At 42.9% G+C, this 15,811-nt stretch overlaps 2 protein-coding genes across 4 annotated transcripts in view; one reads left to right on the top strand and one right to left on the bottom strand.

Annotated features, from left to right (window-relative positions):
• Positions 1 to 3,622, top strand: part of ABCA1 (ATP binding cassette subfamily A member 1) — a 100,433-nt gene extending 96,811 nt beyond the window's left edge. For all 3 annotated transcript variants that reach the window (XM_030969411.1, XM_030969410.1, XM_030969409.1), the window contains one exon: positions 19 to 3,622. In XM_030969411.1, coding sequence (XP_030825271.1) covers positions 19 to 159 — 141 coding nt within the window. In that variant the 3' untranslated portion in view covers positions 160 to 3,622. The remainder of the gene's footprint in view (positions 1 to 18) is intronic.
• A 1,584-nt stretch (positions 3,623 to 5,206) lies between these two features.
• Positions 5,207 to 14,485, bottom strand: LOC115915674 (protein NipSnap homolog 3A-like). The gene is made up of 6 exons (XM_030969249.1): positions 14,396 to 14,485; positions 11,566 to 11,767; positions 8,443 to 8,604; positions 6,720 to 6,869; positions 6,235 to 6,321; positions 5,207 to 6,124 (listed from the first exon to the last, which is right to left on the bottom strand). Exons 1-6 carry the CDS (start codon positions 14,468 to 14,470, stop codon positions 6,048 to 6,050), a joined length of 753 nt encoding a protein of 250 aa, XP_030825109.1. The 5' UTR covers positions 14,471 to 14,485; the 3' UTR covers positions 5,207 to 6,047.
• Positions 14,486 to 15,811: the final 1,326 nt, after the last annotated feature.

The following is a 15,811-nucleotide window of genomic DNA, read 5'->3' as shown; positions in this document are numbered from 1 at the left end:
GGTCTTTTTTTCTTGTAGGTTTTTGTAAATTTTGCTAAGGACCAAAGTGATGACGACCATACTAAGGACCTGTCATTGCACAAAAACCAGACTGTGGTAGACATTGCAATCCTTAACTCCTTCCTGCAAGATGAGAAGGTAAAAGAAAGTTGTGTGTGAGCCAATTTCATCAAAGAGATGATGAGCAGAATGCAAACTTCCTTTTCCTGGGATAGGATACTCCCAAAGAAGCTAGAGGAAAAGCAACTGAACACTCTACTGATAACCATTTAATGCAATGCAATTCAATGCAATGAAAAAAATTCCTTTACAGGGGCAGTGCCTCATGGAGTCGTCTTGTACTGTTCTCCAGTGAAAGACTTGAACCTAGCTCATTACAGTATAACTCTGAAGCTGTGGTAAAGCACCCACGAGATGCTGTGGGCTTTCAAGTATACTGTATCTTGTTCTGTACAGTATGTTTTTATTAGGGTTGCTAAAATAATTCATTGAGAAATCATGGCCAGTGGTTATTTACAGATATTTAGGACGTGCATGTTTTAGTCTTTAGAACATTCATGTCAGGAGTGGGAATGTGCTGGTGCTATATCCATTGCTGGCAATGAATGCACCAAAACAGTCCATGGCAAGAAAAGTCACCACCAGTGTTGTAGCCCTAGGTTGTAAAAACTTACCTGTAAAAACTTGCAAGCTGGCTTTCTCTAGGCTGGTGTAGGTCAGTGGTGACAAAGCTGAGGCCACAAAGCAGTACTGTGCAGGTGGGGTGGCAAGAGACAGGCCATCATAACCATACATCTTCATCAGCAAGTGGCGATACGCAGAACTGTGAACCCTCCAAATGCATGATTGTCCCACCAGCATCACAATCAACAACATACTCTGACTAGGTGTTTGTGCAGTTAAGTACTTTCCTGCTCCTCTGAGGTACTGTGGCAGCTGCATGAGCGTCTAGTAAAAAAAAGTGGGTGAGAAGCAGACATAGGGTTTGGACCACAGCAGCAAACTCAGTAGTTGTACAAGCTGCTAATGCCAAGAGCAAATTCTAAATCATGAGCTGTCACTCAGATTTGTAATATCTGCTCTTTAACCCCTGCTTTGCACCAGAAAGGTACTCAACATCTGGAATTACGCTTAGCACAAGCATGTTGCTGTTTCTGGCTTTGCCAGATAAGATTAGAAATGAGATGTAGATTTTTTTAACAGTATTATTTATGACTTTAAATAGGTAGGTAGCATAATTAGGGATTGGAAATGCTTTCAGTTGATCTTTGTAGCCACAGTATTTCTTTACATTATGCCTGTAATGCTATGCTCTCTTTCTGTCCATGTGGTGGATAGCTGCATTCATGATCTGACCATGTTCCAGATTCTAGCAATCAGCTGCTATCTGCAAACAACTGCAAGTTGTTCACCTAAAATTTTCCTGTTTGGAAACTGGTATAACATTAATGTGTAAGTTTCTGCTTCTGTTGTGCAGTGCAGTTTCAGTCATTAGGTGATCCCTAACTGAAGTATTATACATCCTTATTATACATGTGACAAAAAACTGTTTCAGTAAAAAATCCCTCTGAAAAACAAGAGAGTCCAAGATAATAGTGCTACAGTTCATCGGTCAAGTTTTTTGAGTTTTACAAAGTCAGACTAATATTAGAGGGGAAATTATATTGTAAGAACAACCAATTCTTGTTCACGTTGTGCAACGGTCATGGGAGAGTATGCTTTTTAGGCCCCTCTGTGTTGCATTTACATTTGAAAATTGGTTCAGTAATGTGGTTTGAACACAAGTGCAGTTCCTGAGCTGTTCCTGTATCCCATACCTCTGCCTTAAAAACCCACAGAGGTTCTGCACGTGTTTTGATGCTACTCCATGCATCAGTCATGGACCATTTTCTTCTGTGAATGACCATAGCAGCCCAGCAAATACTGAAAAGGCTGGCATGAGCCTGAAGAAGATTAATTACATATTTCCAAATATACTTGGTAACACTGACCAACTCAACATTTTAAAAACACAGTTAAACTAAGTTCCTTGTCCCTCTGTGTCCTGCCTTGGGGTAAAGTAAGAGCTTAGTACAGGCTCTGCTGAAGTGCCTTTTCATACTTTTTTTTAAATCTGTATAATTCATTGCTAAGGGGATTGAGAAAAGGAGTGTAAAGGGGATTGGTATACCTCACTGAAAATGTACTTTGTTATTACCTTTATGACATCGTCACTCTATGGGGATGAGTTACAGGGTGATGAATACACCAGACTTCCAGGTGCAGAAACAGCAGAGCTACAGCCATGACTACTCTAGAGCAGGCTGCAAGTATGTTGCCGCATCATTTAAACAAGTAGCATGCCCTGGAGGCTTGCCACTGCTAAAAGTCGCTATTACAAATCAGCATTACATCACTGAAGTGAAGGGCTAACGTTTTGCACTGCACCAAACTAGTGCATATAGAGCTGGAACGAGTTCTAGGAGGATTCAGATTTGGTCCTGAAAGGGCTGTGGTTTGCTCTTGTTAACTGCTCATTTAAATTATTCATTTATCAGGAAACAACAGTTACATGGTAATACACTTACCTTAGCCCACCAAAAAGATTCTTGATTTGTTTTGTCCCATGACTGTCATGCTTACAGGGTCTGCTATCTGTGACAAAATATTGCAGTAAATGTGGATATTAACCAAACTAGTTCACAGCTCTGATCTGCATTGTTTATACTGAACAGACAGCATAATGCAACACTGGCATGAAGATTGGTCATGGAATATGTTCAGACAGCCACTAATTTTCACTTAAAAATGTGTTGGGGAAAAATCACTCTAGAGTCATACACATTATGTGAACCACTTTTGATAATGAAACTACCCTGAGGTGTTAACTTATTTTAAACTTCAGTACTATTGTCATGTTGCATCCCTCTTTGTAGGACATTTGTATTTCAATAAGGAGTTGTATTTTCCCCATGGTTAAACAACCACTGTTGTGCTTATCTTTCCCTCCTGAATTATAGTTGGTCCTTCGTTCCAAGCACTTTATGCTATCTGTAATGGGATCTATTTTTGCACTGGAATATCTGATAACTTTGCAAAAATCTAGAGAGATTTCACAACTGAAATTTCTAAGTTAAATCCTTAAATGGACATTTTCATTAAAAGCAAAAAAAAAGTATATATATTTGTATTTGCTAATATCTGTTATGTGAAGTATTAAAAGGCACTCTAATTGCCTTGTATTAAGTAAAAAATAAAGCTGTTATAGCACCATTGGTCTTCACAAGTGTAATTTTTGCATTTGCTATTTCAAGGAGCACTGCTAGAAGCCTTTAGTTTTGCCTGGTTTTTTGTTCTTAACTTTGATGCATGAGATTTCAGTAGCCCTAGAAATAAGTATGGAGTAGATATACTATTTTCAGGTAAATGAAGAGATGCAAGATATAAAGGTAAGTGCTACATTAAACTTAAAGTTAGTAAATGAAAAGGTCTCTAGCAAGTGATTGGTTGACTGTCAAATCCAACTACAAAGCATAACAAACTTCTCTTTATGTTTAAATCCCAGCTCAAGTACCTGCCTCTGAATTTTTATTACAGATATGCGAGTTGGTGATTGCCCCTCCTTGCTAAAAACACCCTATATACTCACTTGATTTTGAACAGCAGTTTACAAATGAAAGCAGAATAATGGTGTGATTGCTCAAGGATAAACTGATACTAAAATGTTGTCTGCCACTGCCTATAGTATCACCGTCAACCAAGTTCCAGTATCTAACCAATTCCTGAAGTTACACTCATCAGGAAAATTCTTCCTGATTATAAGAAGTTAATTAGAATTTCACAGAATCACAGAATATGTTGAGTTGGAAGAGACCCTAAAGGATCACCAGTTCCCATTCCTGTCCCTACACATCATAATCCACAAGAATCACATCATAATCCACAAGAATCACACCATGTGCTTAAGAGCATTGTCCAGACACTTCCTCATCTCTGTCAGGCTTGGTGCTGTGATCTCTTCTGTGGAGACCCTGTTACAGTGCCCAGCCACCCCCTGGGTGAAGAATCCTTTTCAAATACCCAGCCTGAACCTCCCCTAACACAACTTCAGGCCATTCCCTGAGGTCCTGTCACTGGGTGACAGAGAGACAAAATCAGTGTCTGCCCCTCCTCTTCCCCTCAGGAGGAAGTTGTAACTGCAATGGGGTCTCCCCTCAGTCTGCTCCAGGCTGAACCAACACAGAAACCTCAAATGCTTCTCATTCAGCTTTCCCTCAGGCAGGGCAGCCTCACATTGAGTGCTGGGGGCAGGCTTGGGTGCCACTGATGCCTTTTGGCATCAGTGTTTGACCTAGAAACAGAGGCCAGACAAAAACAGGGAGAACAAAAAGCAGTTATGCTTATTGAAGGACCTTCAAGATACATTTCAAGCAGATGAAGCTGCCCTCCCCTGTCCTCAGGGGCTACACCCAGAAATGGACAATGGGTCATGGGCTTTCATGCTTTTGTAAGTTTGGTGCATTTGCAGATTGGGGCTTAATCTTCCAATTACAGCTCTAGGTAATGAAGTAATTTACCCCAAGTTTGCTCCCCACAACTCACTTTTGTTTACATTTCTTAGGGCCTGAGAAAGTAAGGTGACCTTGATTCCTCAGCCTGGAGAGGAATTGTTTTGTCTGACCAAAATGGGAAAACAGTAGCTAATACTAATAGTGGAGTTTATACACTAAAGAATTGCGGGATTACAGATACAGGATTTTAGTTTTTTATTTTTCATAAAAAGATATTAAGATATTTAGCCATTAGAGAGGGGCAACAAACATAATGGCCCAGAGCTTGCTTTAGTGCTTTCTATGAGATCTTAATGAACTTTAAAGCAGCAAAAATCATTAGGCAAACTGCACTAAGATACTTCAATTCTCAATTGCTCACTGCAGATCCATGATTAACATGTAGAAAATCCTCCCAAGTGCTCTGCAATTTATAGTCAATACCTATAAATTGCAGAAGAGGGTGCTCTGTACCACTATATACAAAATAGAAGTTTGACTTCTTAGCCCATGTGCCCTCTGCCCTACTGTTATTCACTCTTACCAGCTTACTGGTTCTAAAGCAATTTGTTGTTGGCCAAAAGAGAAGACCTTCAAAATGAATACTGTACTTGGAGAATGAGATTTTTCATTTAATAGTTAAAAAGAGTAAGAGCTTCAGCCATAAACACTAAGAATTAATGCTTCATGCTCATTTATTTAGCTTTCAACAGTCTGACAAAAAGTATTTCAAAGAATGACAGTACATGTAAGTCAGTTGAGTCTGATGACACAATTGAACAAGAAGGGCTAATCACCTATAGCACCCTAAACAAATATTAAAATATCCAAGCCAAAGCTTGTGTGGATAACTCACAGTTTTGAGGCAGTGTTTGATGAACAAAAAAAGAAAAGACTGAAATGAGCCATAACAAGTTATTATGTAAAAGGTCTCATGGCAGAACTCATTAAGATACACTACCTAATCAGCCCCACTGTTGCATTTAAGTGCAATTCCGACAACACTGATGTTGTACATTGCCAGAATTAATAGAAAGTACGCCAGTGAGAAGTCTGATTAAAACATAATTGGGTAGATACATGTGGGAGCTTTCCTTCTTAAAACTGTATGGAATAACTAAGATATGATAATTATAAGAGGCATCAAAATATGTTATAAAAATTATACCATCCCTGGCTGGAATGCTGGACAAGAGCACTTAACTTTTTCAGTTTGGTAAGTGATCTAGCTATGCAGAAAATCATGAAGAACTTAAGGATTAGAATAGAAGGTTGGTGACGCATGGTTTATGTCATGATATGGCTCAAGTTGTTTGCCCTGGAGAGGTAGGAACATCAGCATAAACTTCTGTTTAACAGTTGGTGTCAGAGTGCTGATTTACATTGCCAGTGGATCAGCATTTTGCATCCATTTTTTGTCAACTGAAGAATAGCTCAGCTCATGAGGGTATGGGGGTCCATGTCACTTGCTGACAGCACTTCCATCTTGTGCCATCAGTTACATCCTTTAGAAGAAGGTTACTTCAGCGGTGAGCATTGCAGAGGAATCAGAAGCACATTTTGCTGGGACTCCAAAAATCTGACACTGTCGCGCACTAAAATTAAATACACATTTTATTAAGACAATATTCCAATGAAAGGTCATACTTTTCTCAGCATGCATGCAGGTAACACAAGTGAGTTCTCTAGATTCATCATGTCTTACCAGCTGCCACAACCCTGGCATCTTCATGGGCGCTGTGTCTTCCTGCTGCCCGCTGATCTGGGCTCTCATTCCACCATAGCACATGGACTGAGAAAGTACAAATAAACTCAGCTGAGCACTATTATGCTGCAATACAACACATACCCTAAGTCCTAGCAATCTGCCTTCATCTGTTACAGGCCTTGCAGCTATCAGGAACAACTCTCCAGGCATGCCAGTGGTGGGATGATCTTTCACTGAGCCATTGCATGGTTTGACTTTTAATATCAGAGAGTCTTTTAATATCTGAGAGTATTTTAAGATTGGGGCAACTGGCTTAAGTCTATAACCCAATACACAAAGCTGGGTTCAAGGACTATTTACAGGACTTCAGTGATCCACACCAACATTTTCAGCAAGCTGGCCAATCCTGATCCAGGATGGTGGCTTGCCCCTCTCCTCTACCCCTTCCTATGCCAAAGTTTGTATCAGAAATTGATGAATACCTGTGTTAAGTAATCCATATTCTGTGTGGAAAACACCGATCAGCTTGGTATATCCTGTGTTGATGTGAGCATTTATTGCAGCACGAAATGCTTCACCCCACAAAGCTGGCCCACCAGGCTTCATCTGGAAAGTAACCCATTCATACACACCTAGGAGAAAAGGTAAACACTACCACAAGGAAGGAAATACAAATTAATACACCAGATCTTGAACCATGTCTCATGGCCACGGTGTATTTGCTGTCAGACCAGTATAACGTTTCCTGATCATTTGGGGACAGCAGGAAACTGCCCCTTCCTCCCAACATGCGCAAGAACTCACACCTTCCAGAGGCTCACAAGAGCTCAAGCTCACTAACAGCAGTTAGTTCAAGTGTCAGTCTAAGTACCAGGGCCCTGAAGAACAGAAGGCTTCCCACAAAGCCCAACTGTGCAATTTTCAATGCTGCATGGAGACTTTGGGATAGTCGACTACTTTGCAGATACCACAAGTGCTCATACTTGTTAGAGAGATTTGGGTGTCTGCTTGAGCAATACCGGGTGTCTTTTCTAAGACTGGAGATGTTTTCTGGCATTGAAGTGGTTTATGACATTACAAACTTTGACTTCTGGCAGTTGGTCACAGTAAGATCTGACAGCATAAACAAAAGAGCAGGACTAGTTTAGCACCTCTGCTGTGCCAAGCATCTCCTTTCTTTGTAGAGAAATGGCATAATTCACCAAAAAACCTCCAGTCCTGCCAAAAGTTACTTGTCTTCTTTCTGTTCAAGCAGTTACTTCAGATCATAATTGTTGACACAGTAATAGAAAGCCAGACACTTGCTACTTGGCAGTGTCTGGTGTCACTCTCCAGCAACAGGCTGGAGATAAACTATTACAGTGTTTCAAGTTGTCTCTCCAGATTTTAAAGAAAACTGTTTCATATTCAACAGCAGCAGCAGCTTAAAATTCCAAATGCTGAATAAAGGAAATAAAGAACAAAGATTACTGAAGTTATACATGTGCTGAGGGCTGAAGCAAGGTCTGCTCCCTGTCACTTCATGCAAGAAAGCCTGCTAATATTCATAAACTGGGGAACAGGCAATAGTACTAACATCAAATTTGCTACAGAGAGAATTAAAGTACAAAGAGACATGACTTCTACACCTAACCTATGATTGTTACAAAAAAGGGCATAAGGAAGAACTGCAGAACCATGGCTCAGTCAGTCTAACCTCTGTACCTGGCAAGATCAAGGAGCAGATCCTTATGTTTGACTTTCATGTATCTTTCAAAAAGTAGGGAATTTTTAAAACTTATGTGAAAGAAGCAGTAACATCAAAGCAAATTGATAAGAGGAAAATCTCTGTGAAAGAGAACAACAGTTATGCAGGAAATGCCCTCTCACTGATGGACAGACAAAGGAAGTCTGGAATGGCTGCTCTGACCACTACTATGGCACTGCCATTTTGCATATTCATTTAGCAAGTCAGCATCCTGATCAGTCAGCATCAAGGTTAACAACCTTGATGATCAGTGCTCTAGCCAGCTATTGATGTATGTTAGTGTAAAATCCTTCCAAAAAACTATCCCCCATTGTGTTATGTCACCTTTTCCACATGGGCACACATACATGCATTTGTTACATAAAGGGTCATAAAACTGTGCAATACCTGGTTTAAACTTTAAGCCATTTTTTGTTAGTGTTGGTAGCTTTAATCAGCAAAAGAAAAGATAAGCTCACCCCCTTCCTTTGAAGGCTTCCCGAGCTGACACCAGGGCACCAGATAAGCAACCTCATTGTGCTGCTTCTCTACCAAGGGGAGAGCTGCAGAGATGAATTTTCCCTGCCAGTCTTTGTCATTTGCTAGTGCATGCCGGACTGCTGTTCTGTGGGCAAAATTATCTGTAAGGAAGGAAAAAGAAAACATGAAAAAATGCATATGATATCACATCAGACTCAATCAAAATGTATAATTGCAAAAAGGGAAACTACACTTAACTAATTTTGAAACTGGTGTTTTTATACATCATATTAGCTCAAAGCAGATGTGGTAAGTTTCCTTTAAATTCTGCAAAACTTCCTTTAAAATCTGCTCAGATTAAAATGGATTCAAGCCAAATGGAATTTTCCAAGAAAGTTTACAGAAGAGTTGAAGTAAGTTAAGCAATTTTACTGTTTAAAAAGATTTACACATAGCGATTGCAGGGACTACTGGATGTGGCAACAGTTACCAAGGATAAGATTTGGAGAAAGCACAGTGGATATGGAAATGAAGTGGAAAAAAATCAAGAGAAGTAATAGTCTATCAAGAAAAAAATTAGTAAATGTGCTTTGGCTTACATAAAGTGACATTTAAAGTATAGAATTAATGTCTGTGTGTTCAGTTACATAAAAAGATGTTAAATGCCCAAAAGCTAAACCATTTCTTCCTTTTTTTTTTCTTAATGGAAAACAAATCCACTTAATTAAGAGTGTGAATTTCAACTGCTCAGTGGCATCTTAAGCAATATATTTATGCAAACAGCCCCCAATATTACAAAAGAAAAATTCAGCATATGAGGATGGGAAGAACTTTGAGAAATATCAGTATCTTGGGACTAAGAGGTAAATATAGAAATTATGAAAGCCGGGATCTGATGAATCAAGGAGGAAGGATGTTGTAAACTTTGTTCATATCTCAGATCATAGTGTGGTCTCGGGGTGGGGGGAGGAACCACCACAATTAGACTGTAAAACACTGTTAGGAAACAGAAGGTATAGCTTTTCTCTTAGTTTTGCATTTTAAAGGTTTCCCATAGATTTTTTTTTAAATTTAAAGATAGTCACATTAGCCAAGAATAAAATGTTCTGAGAAGCAGGACAATTTATAAATGCAAGTGAACTCAAAATATTGACAAATGAATGGTCCTCTCTTGAAGGAAAAGAAAGACATGGCTGTCCAGGTCATGAAAAACGTTAAGGTACTCAATGTTCTTTTTTGCCTTGGTCTGCACTAGCAAGTGCTCCAGCCAGACCATGCAAGTCACAGAAGGCAAAGGCAAGGGCTGTGAGAACGAAGAACCACGTGCTGTAGGAAAAATCCAGGTCTGGGACTATCCCAGGAACATGAAGGTGCACAAATCAACGGGACTCAATGAGATACATTCATGGGTCCTGAGGAAACTGTCAAGAGGAAGTGGCTAAGCCACAATTCATTGTATTAACAAGTTATGGCAGCCCATTTTTAAAGAGGAACATAAGAAGAACTGCAGAACTACAGCTTGGTCAGTCTCACCTCTGTGCCTGGCAAGATCAAGGCGCAGATCCTTATGGAAACTATGCCAAGGCTCATGGAAGGCCATGAGGTGTTTGGTGACAGCCAACATGGCTTCACTAAGGGCAAATTGTGCCTGACTCATTTTGGTCTTCTGTCATGGAGTTACAGCTTTGGTGGATGAGGGAAGAATGACTGACATCAGAGGAGGTGACAAAGATGATCCAAGTGCTCAAGCACCTCTCCTGTGAAGAAAGGCTGGAAGAGTTTGGGCTATTCAGCCTGAAGAAGAGAAGGCTCCAGAAAGACCTTACAGCAGCATTCCAGCACCTAAAGGGACCCTATAAGAGAGCTGGAGAGGCACTTTTTATGTAGTGACAGGACAGGAGGGAATGGCTTTAAACTGACAAAGGGTAGACTTAAAATCACAGGATGGTTTGGATTGGATGGAAGCTCTAAACATCACCTAGTTTCAAGCCCCTAGCCACATGAGGGGACACCAGCCACACAGAGCTCGATCCAGCTGGGCCTTAAATACCTTCTGGGATGGAGCAAGGTTTAGATTAGATACAATGAATAAATTCCTTACTGGGAGAATGCTGAGGCACTGGAGCAGATTGCTCAGAGAAGCTGCGGATGCCCTATCCCTGGAAGTGTTAGAGGTCAGGCTGGATGTGGCCCTGAGCAACATGGCTGAGAGGAACCAAACAATTCTCTGATTCCAGGATTCATCCCTCCAAAACAAAAGGGGTGATCCTTCAATCTAAACAGGTACTGTGACCACACTGGACTTCAATGAGCACATTGTATCAATGTGTAGATACAACTGGACTGAAGCAGGTGCTCAAGGGAAATTATACACAAGTATCACTTGTGTACTTGGGAAATTAACACAAGTATCACTTCCCTTGGGCTCCACAAAAAGCACAGCCAGCACACCTAGTTTTTAGCATAATAGTAGCTTTTTTAGCTTACCTGCATCTTCCATGTCAGCACCAACTCCAACAAGATAAAAAGTTCATCATACTGTAAAAACCGTATTGCTAGCAAGGTTAAAGTTGCAACAAAAATACTCTGCATGCCTGAGACGTCAGACCCGGAGGAGCGGCTTCCTACCTCAGAACAGGCCCACTACACAAGGAGTTTAAGCATGCAAACTGAATGCTCATTTTTTTATGGGAGTGACTGGTACTCTGACCTAAAATACAAGAACTATTATACATGCATATAGACACACACAGACTGCATATGCGTGCGTATTTCCTTTTCTCCATTAGCTTTGAAAGTTTCAAGACATTTGTGGAGCTGATCCTAAGTTAAAAATATTTACCATGAATGAAACACTCTGCCACAGTTCCTCTATTAGACCTGTTTTGAACAGAAACTGCTGTTCAAGAACATTTGTAACTTTCTCATTCCAGCACATCAAAGTTGTCTTGACAAGCTCTGACATGTTCCTGTCACTAGTCAGTACAGGGGAAATGTTTTGGGGGCACCTGCTTACAATGAGAGCAACAAAGAAAAGGCAGGTAAGCATTCCCCTCACCTTCTTGCCGAGGAGACAGGGGACACAGAGGGAGCAGAGCAGCGCAAAGGGATGCTGACCGTACCGTACTTCCAAATGTGCAGCACCTTGTTCATGGCTCCCAGCTCCGAGTACCAGAACCCCACCAGCTCTGAGTGGGCAGTGCGAAAGTGAAAGTACTTGTTGACCATTTCCAAAAACTCCTTCACCTTTGCTGGCTTAATATCATATGTGCGAATTTCGTAGAAAATGCCATTATTCTGTCTGGGCCCTGTAGCAAGGCGTACCTGAAAGAAAATAGTAAGAAAAAAATTGTAAAAATAATTCTCAAGCCAGAAAGTTGTATTCTGTCTAAGTTTTTTTTAATTAGCGCAATATTCCAGAAGGATCTGTTAGTGCAGGTTGGGAGAGGGGTGCTTACTTCATGACATCCACTACAAAAGAAGTACCTTTTCAGACTTTGGAAGTAGCTGCAATGTGCATTATTTGCTGCCACTCCTTTTGGCAATGCAACAGACTGTAATGTGGCTTTCTTTTGATGCACTCAACTGTTTAATTATTAGCTGTCTTGGTTTGGGAAGACAGGAGTCTGCTAAGGAAGGCAGGAGCCTCCCCTGAAATTGAGAATGTAAACCCTCCCCACCGCTCCGAATTGCTATAATTTTAAATTAAGGGGCTCTCAGGCAAAGATATGGGAGCAGGAAATAACAGTTCTTTAATAGGGAAGAAATAAAAAGAATAAAATAAACAATGCAGTCCACTGGAACAACACTGGCAGAGTCAGAACCCAACCTGACACCCTGTGGGTCAGGGTGTTGGTGGCAGTCCGAGTGAAAATGTGGCTGCAGTCCTCTGAAGTATCAGGTGTGGTTCTGTTGGAGCAAGGGGGTTCTGTAGAGAAGGATGTAGTCTTCCTCTGAAGATCCAGGAAGAAAAGGCAGCTGCTGTTCCTCTGGGGAATCTCGTGGAGAAAAACTGAGTTGCAATTTCAAAATCTCAGAGTAAATCGGGGTAGCAGTGCTTGGCTCCTCCCTCTGGGCGGAGCATCTCACAATGGGATGTTATAGTTCTTATCAGTCATGCACTGATATTCAATAGTCTGTTATCAGCAGAGGTCCCCTCCCGAGGAAGGTGTGAATGTGGTCATTCAAAGAGAGAGATAAGGCAAACTGCTCACTTGACAAGGTAATCAACCATACAGATGGTAATGGAAAACATCTTACATGCAATCTTCAACATTAGGTCATAACAAAGTAGAATTCTCCTTTTCTCAACCTCTTCCTCAGCAAGTCAGCAGCAAGATGCATTTGGCTAAACACATTATTCAAAAGGAAGGCTGCTGAGATGCCACCAAAGAGCAACACCAACATCTGTCTGTGGTGCACTTACCCAACCAACTCACACTACTGCATCGTGCTTTTCCACTGTCAACCACACACCAGTACTAGCAAATAACATATTATTGGCAAAAGAAAGAAGAAGATACCAACATTTAAAAAGAAGTGACTCGTTCCAACAAAAGATTGCCTAAGTTCACATCCTAGCCTTTTATTGGCTGCTTCCCAAGGGCTGATCAAGAACAGTTTTTGTGTTCATATTAGATAAAACCCTTTGGGAGTCCCAGACTAAGTGTACTATTGCAGTTGCCTCAATAACCTGGAAGATGCTACTCACCTCTCAAATAAAACATGAAAAATTAGGGTCAAAACACAGCTTTGGCCTTAGCCCATGTTTGCACAGAGGCAGCTACAGGATGGATTTTGGACATGTCCTATTTCATGTGAATCTGCAGGCACGAGGACCACGCAACTCAAGCCACAGAACAGAATTGTTTATGTCTAGAAATGACTTTAAGATCATCCTATCCACTGTGAATCCAGATGTGCCACATCCACCACTAAACCATATCTTCAAGTGACAAATCTACCTGTTTTCAAACGCTTCCAGGGCTGCTGACTCCACCACTCCCCTGTTTCAGTGTTTTACAACCCTTTCAGTGAATAAATTTCTCCTAATATCCAATCCACACCTCTCCTGATTTAGGCAATTTGAGGCTGTTTCCTCTAATTCTGTTACTTGTTACCTGGGAGAAGAGCCTGACCCCCCAGCTGCCTGCTTCCTACCCCCCGACTTCCAGGTCGCTGAATACGGAAGGTGAAAAAGAAGTCTTTGTTCCTCAATGGCCCTTTACAGCATGACACATCCAGTACTGGCTCCCATGAGTCACAGCTCCTTGGGGCTGACATAAAGCCTTGCAGGATCCTGACTGAGTATGGAGCCTGCAGGAGCGACCCACTCCACACTGGATCTCTGTGGGAAACCCTGAAGGTTTCTCCTGCTTAGACAGACACTGGGACACTGCAGGACCGCTTCTGTACCAGAGAAGGGCAATGGAGCTGGTGAAGGGTCTGGAGTACAAGTCCTATGAGGAGGAGCTGAGGGAACCGGGGGTGTTTAGCCTGGTGAAAAGAGGCTCAGGGGTGACCTTATCACTCTCTACAACTCTCTGAAAGGTGGCTATAACCAGGTGGGGGTCGGCATCTTCTTGCAGGCCGAGGACAGTGACAAGGTAAGAGGGCATAGTCTCAAGTGACAGCGGGAAAGGTTCAGATTGGGCATCAGGAAGAAATTCTTCACAGACGGGGTGATGTGACATCGGAATGGCCTGCCAAGGGACGTGGTGGAGTCGCCGTCCCCCGAGGTGTTTAAGGAAAGGCTGGACGTGACACTTGGTGCCACGGTCTGCTTCACAGGGCGGTGCTGCTCGAGCAGAGCACTGTGGGCTGGACTCGCTGATCTCAGCAGCCTTTTCCCACCGAATCGATCCCGTCACCCGGGGATGGATCCCAAAGAACCCCACGCGACAGCGGCAGGTCCCGCGCGGAGGGAACGGCCCCGCCCGCCCCCGCCGCTACCTGAGGGCCGGCGCGCGGCAGGGCCTGGCGGGCGGCGGCGACGAGCGGGCGGCGGAGCAGCGCCGGCGGCAGCATGGCGGGCACGGCCCGGACACGGACACGGGCATACACAGACACAGGCACAGACACCGCCTGCCGTGGGGGCGGTACGGGGGGGCGGCACAGCCGCTGGGACCGCCCCTGCCGCCCGCCCCGCCGCCCGGCCCTCCGCCTGCGCACCGAGGCGGCGGTGGGCGGGCTGGGGGCGGACGGAGGGGATGTGGAAGGCATAGCTGTGGTGGTTTTCAGCTCAGCTGGATATGAAGCGGGTCGCTGCTCAGTTTCCCCCTGCCCCTCCTTTCCCACATTGGTGGAATGCGGAGGAGAATCGAATTTAAACTTGTGTGTTGACATAAGAAGAGGTTAACAATTGAAATAACAACAACAAGCGCGCCAGCGCAGTTGCTCACTCCCCACTGACTCAGCCACACCCCCCTGACCGAAAGCAGATGATCCGCCCTCGCAGGTTACTGCCCCCAGCTCCAATAGCCGGCATGACGTTCTGTGTGTGGGACATCCCTTTGGTCAGTTCAGGTCACCTGCCCCGGCCATGCTCCCTCCCACTGCCGTCTGCGTGCCGCCTCCTTGGCCGAGCATGAGAGAGGGGGGGAAAAAAAAGTCCTTGACGTAGGATAAACACGACTTGGCAAAATACCAAGCCATCAGTATGTTATCAATAGCATTCTTATTCCAAATCCAAAACACAGCCCTGTAATAGCTACTGAGGAAAAATTAACTCTACCTTAGCTGTAACTAGGGGCAACAGCTGAGAATTGCTCGTTTAAATTATCCGGCATGGGTGCCCGAAATGTGGTACCTGTGCGTCTGCCCATGCACCTGAATACAATAAAAAGTATCCTAGCTGCTTGAGGAGACCTGTTCCTCACAGGCTGCCCTGGGGCAAATCACTCAGTAAAATCACCCACACCCCAGTTTGACCAAACTTCAAACTGATCACACTGATCCTCCTTTGTAGAATCAGACTTAAAATGGTGCAGATACAAATCCTTCATCATCAATACTCCTCCGTAAGAAAGTCGCATGGCAGTCTTCTGTGGCATTATTTTGGGTGGAACCAGAGGTGCCAGTGGTGCACAGCCACAGGAACTCCCACCTGGTTACAGCTCTGGGCCCAGTTGCATACTTCTTCCAACCACACAGTTACCAAGGGATAAGATTTGTTGCCTGTATCTTTGCAGGGCCAAATATGGACTAAGATGAATATAAAGATAAAATTTCTTCTGTTATCAGTGCACTCCAAAGTTCTACCTTGGGAGTCAAATCAGCTCCTAGCAAAGGATGCCTTATGGAAGACTACCTAAATTTACAAGTCATCTTTTATGATTTCTCTTAATAGGGGCAGTACTTTCCTTCTTC

The sequence above is a fragment of the Camarhynchus parvulus genome, chromosome Z, assembly GCF_901933205.1.
Source record: "Camarhynchus parvulus chromosome Z, STF_HiC, whole genome shotgun sequence".
Classification (NCBI taxonomy): domain Eukaryota; kingdom Metazoa; phylum Chordata; class Aves; order Passeriformes; family Thraupidae; genus Camarhynchus; species Camarhynchus parvulus.
Note: the sequence above shows the minus strand (reverse complement) of the source record. Positions and strands in the feature narration are given on the sequence as shown.

Excerpts from the sequence above, each read along its gene's own strand:
- LOC115915674 (XM_030969249.1), bottom strand. The coding sequence starts at position 14,470 with ATGCTGCCGCCGGCGCTGCTCCGCCGCCCGCTCGTCGCCGCCGCCCGC. Across the intron at positions 6,870-8,442 it reads GAAGCCTTCAAAGGAAGGGG|GTGTGTATGAATGGGTTACT; the intron begins GTGAGCTTATCT and ends CTTTTCTCCTAG. Across the intron at positions 6,125-6,234 it reads TGCCAGGGTTGTGGCAGCTG|TGCGCGACAGTGTCAGATTT; the intron begins GTAAGACATGAT and ends ATTTAATTTTAG.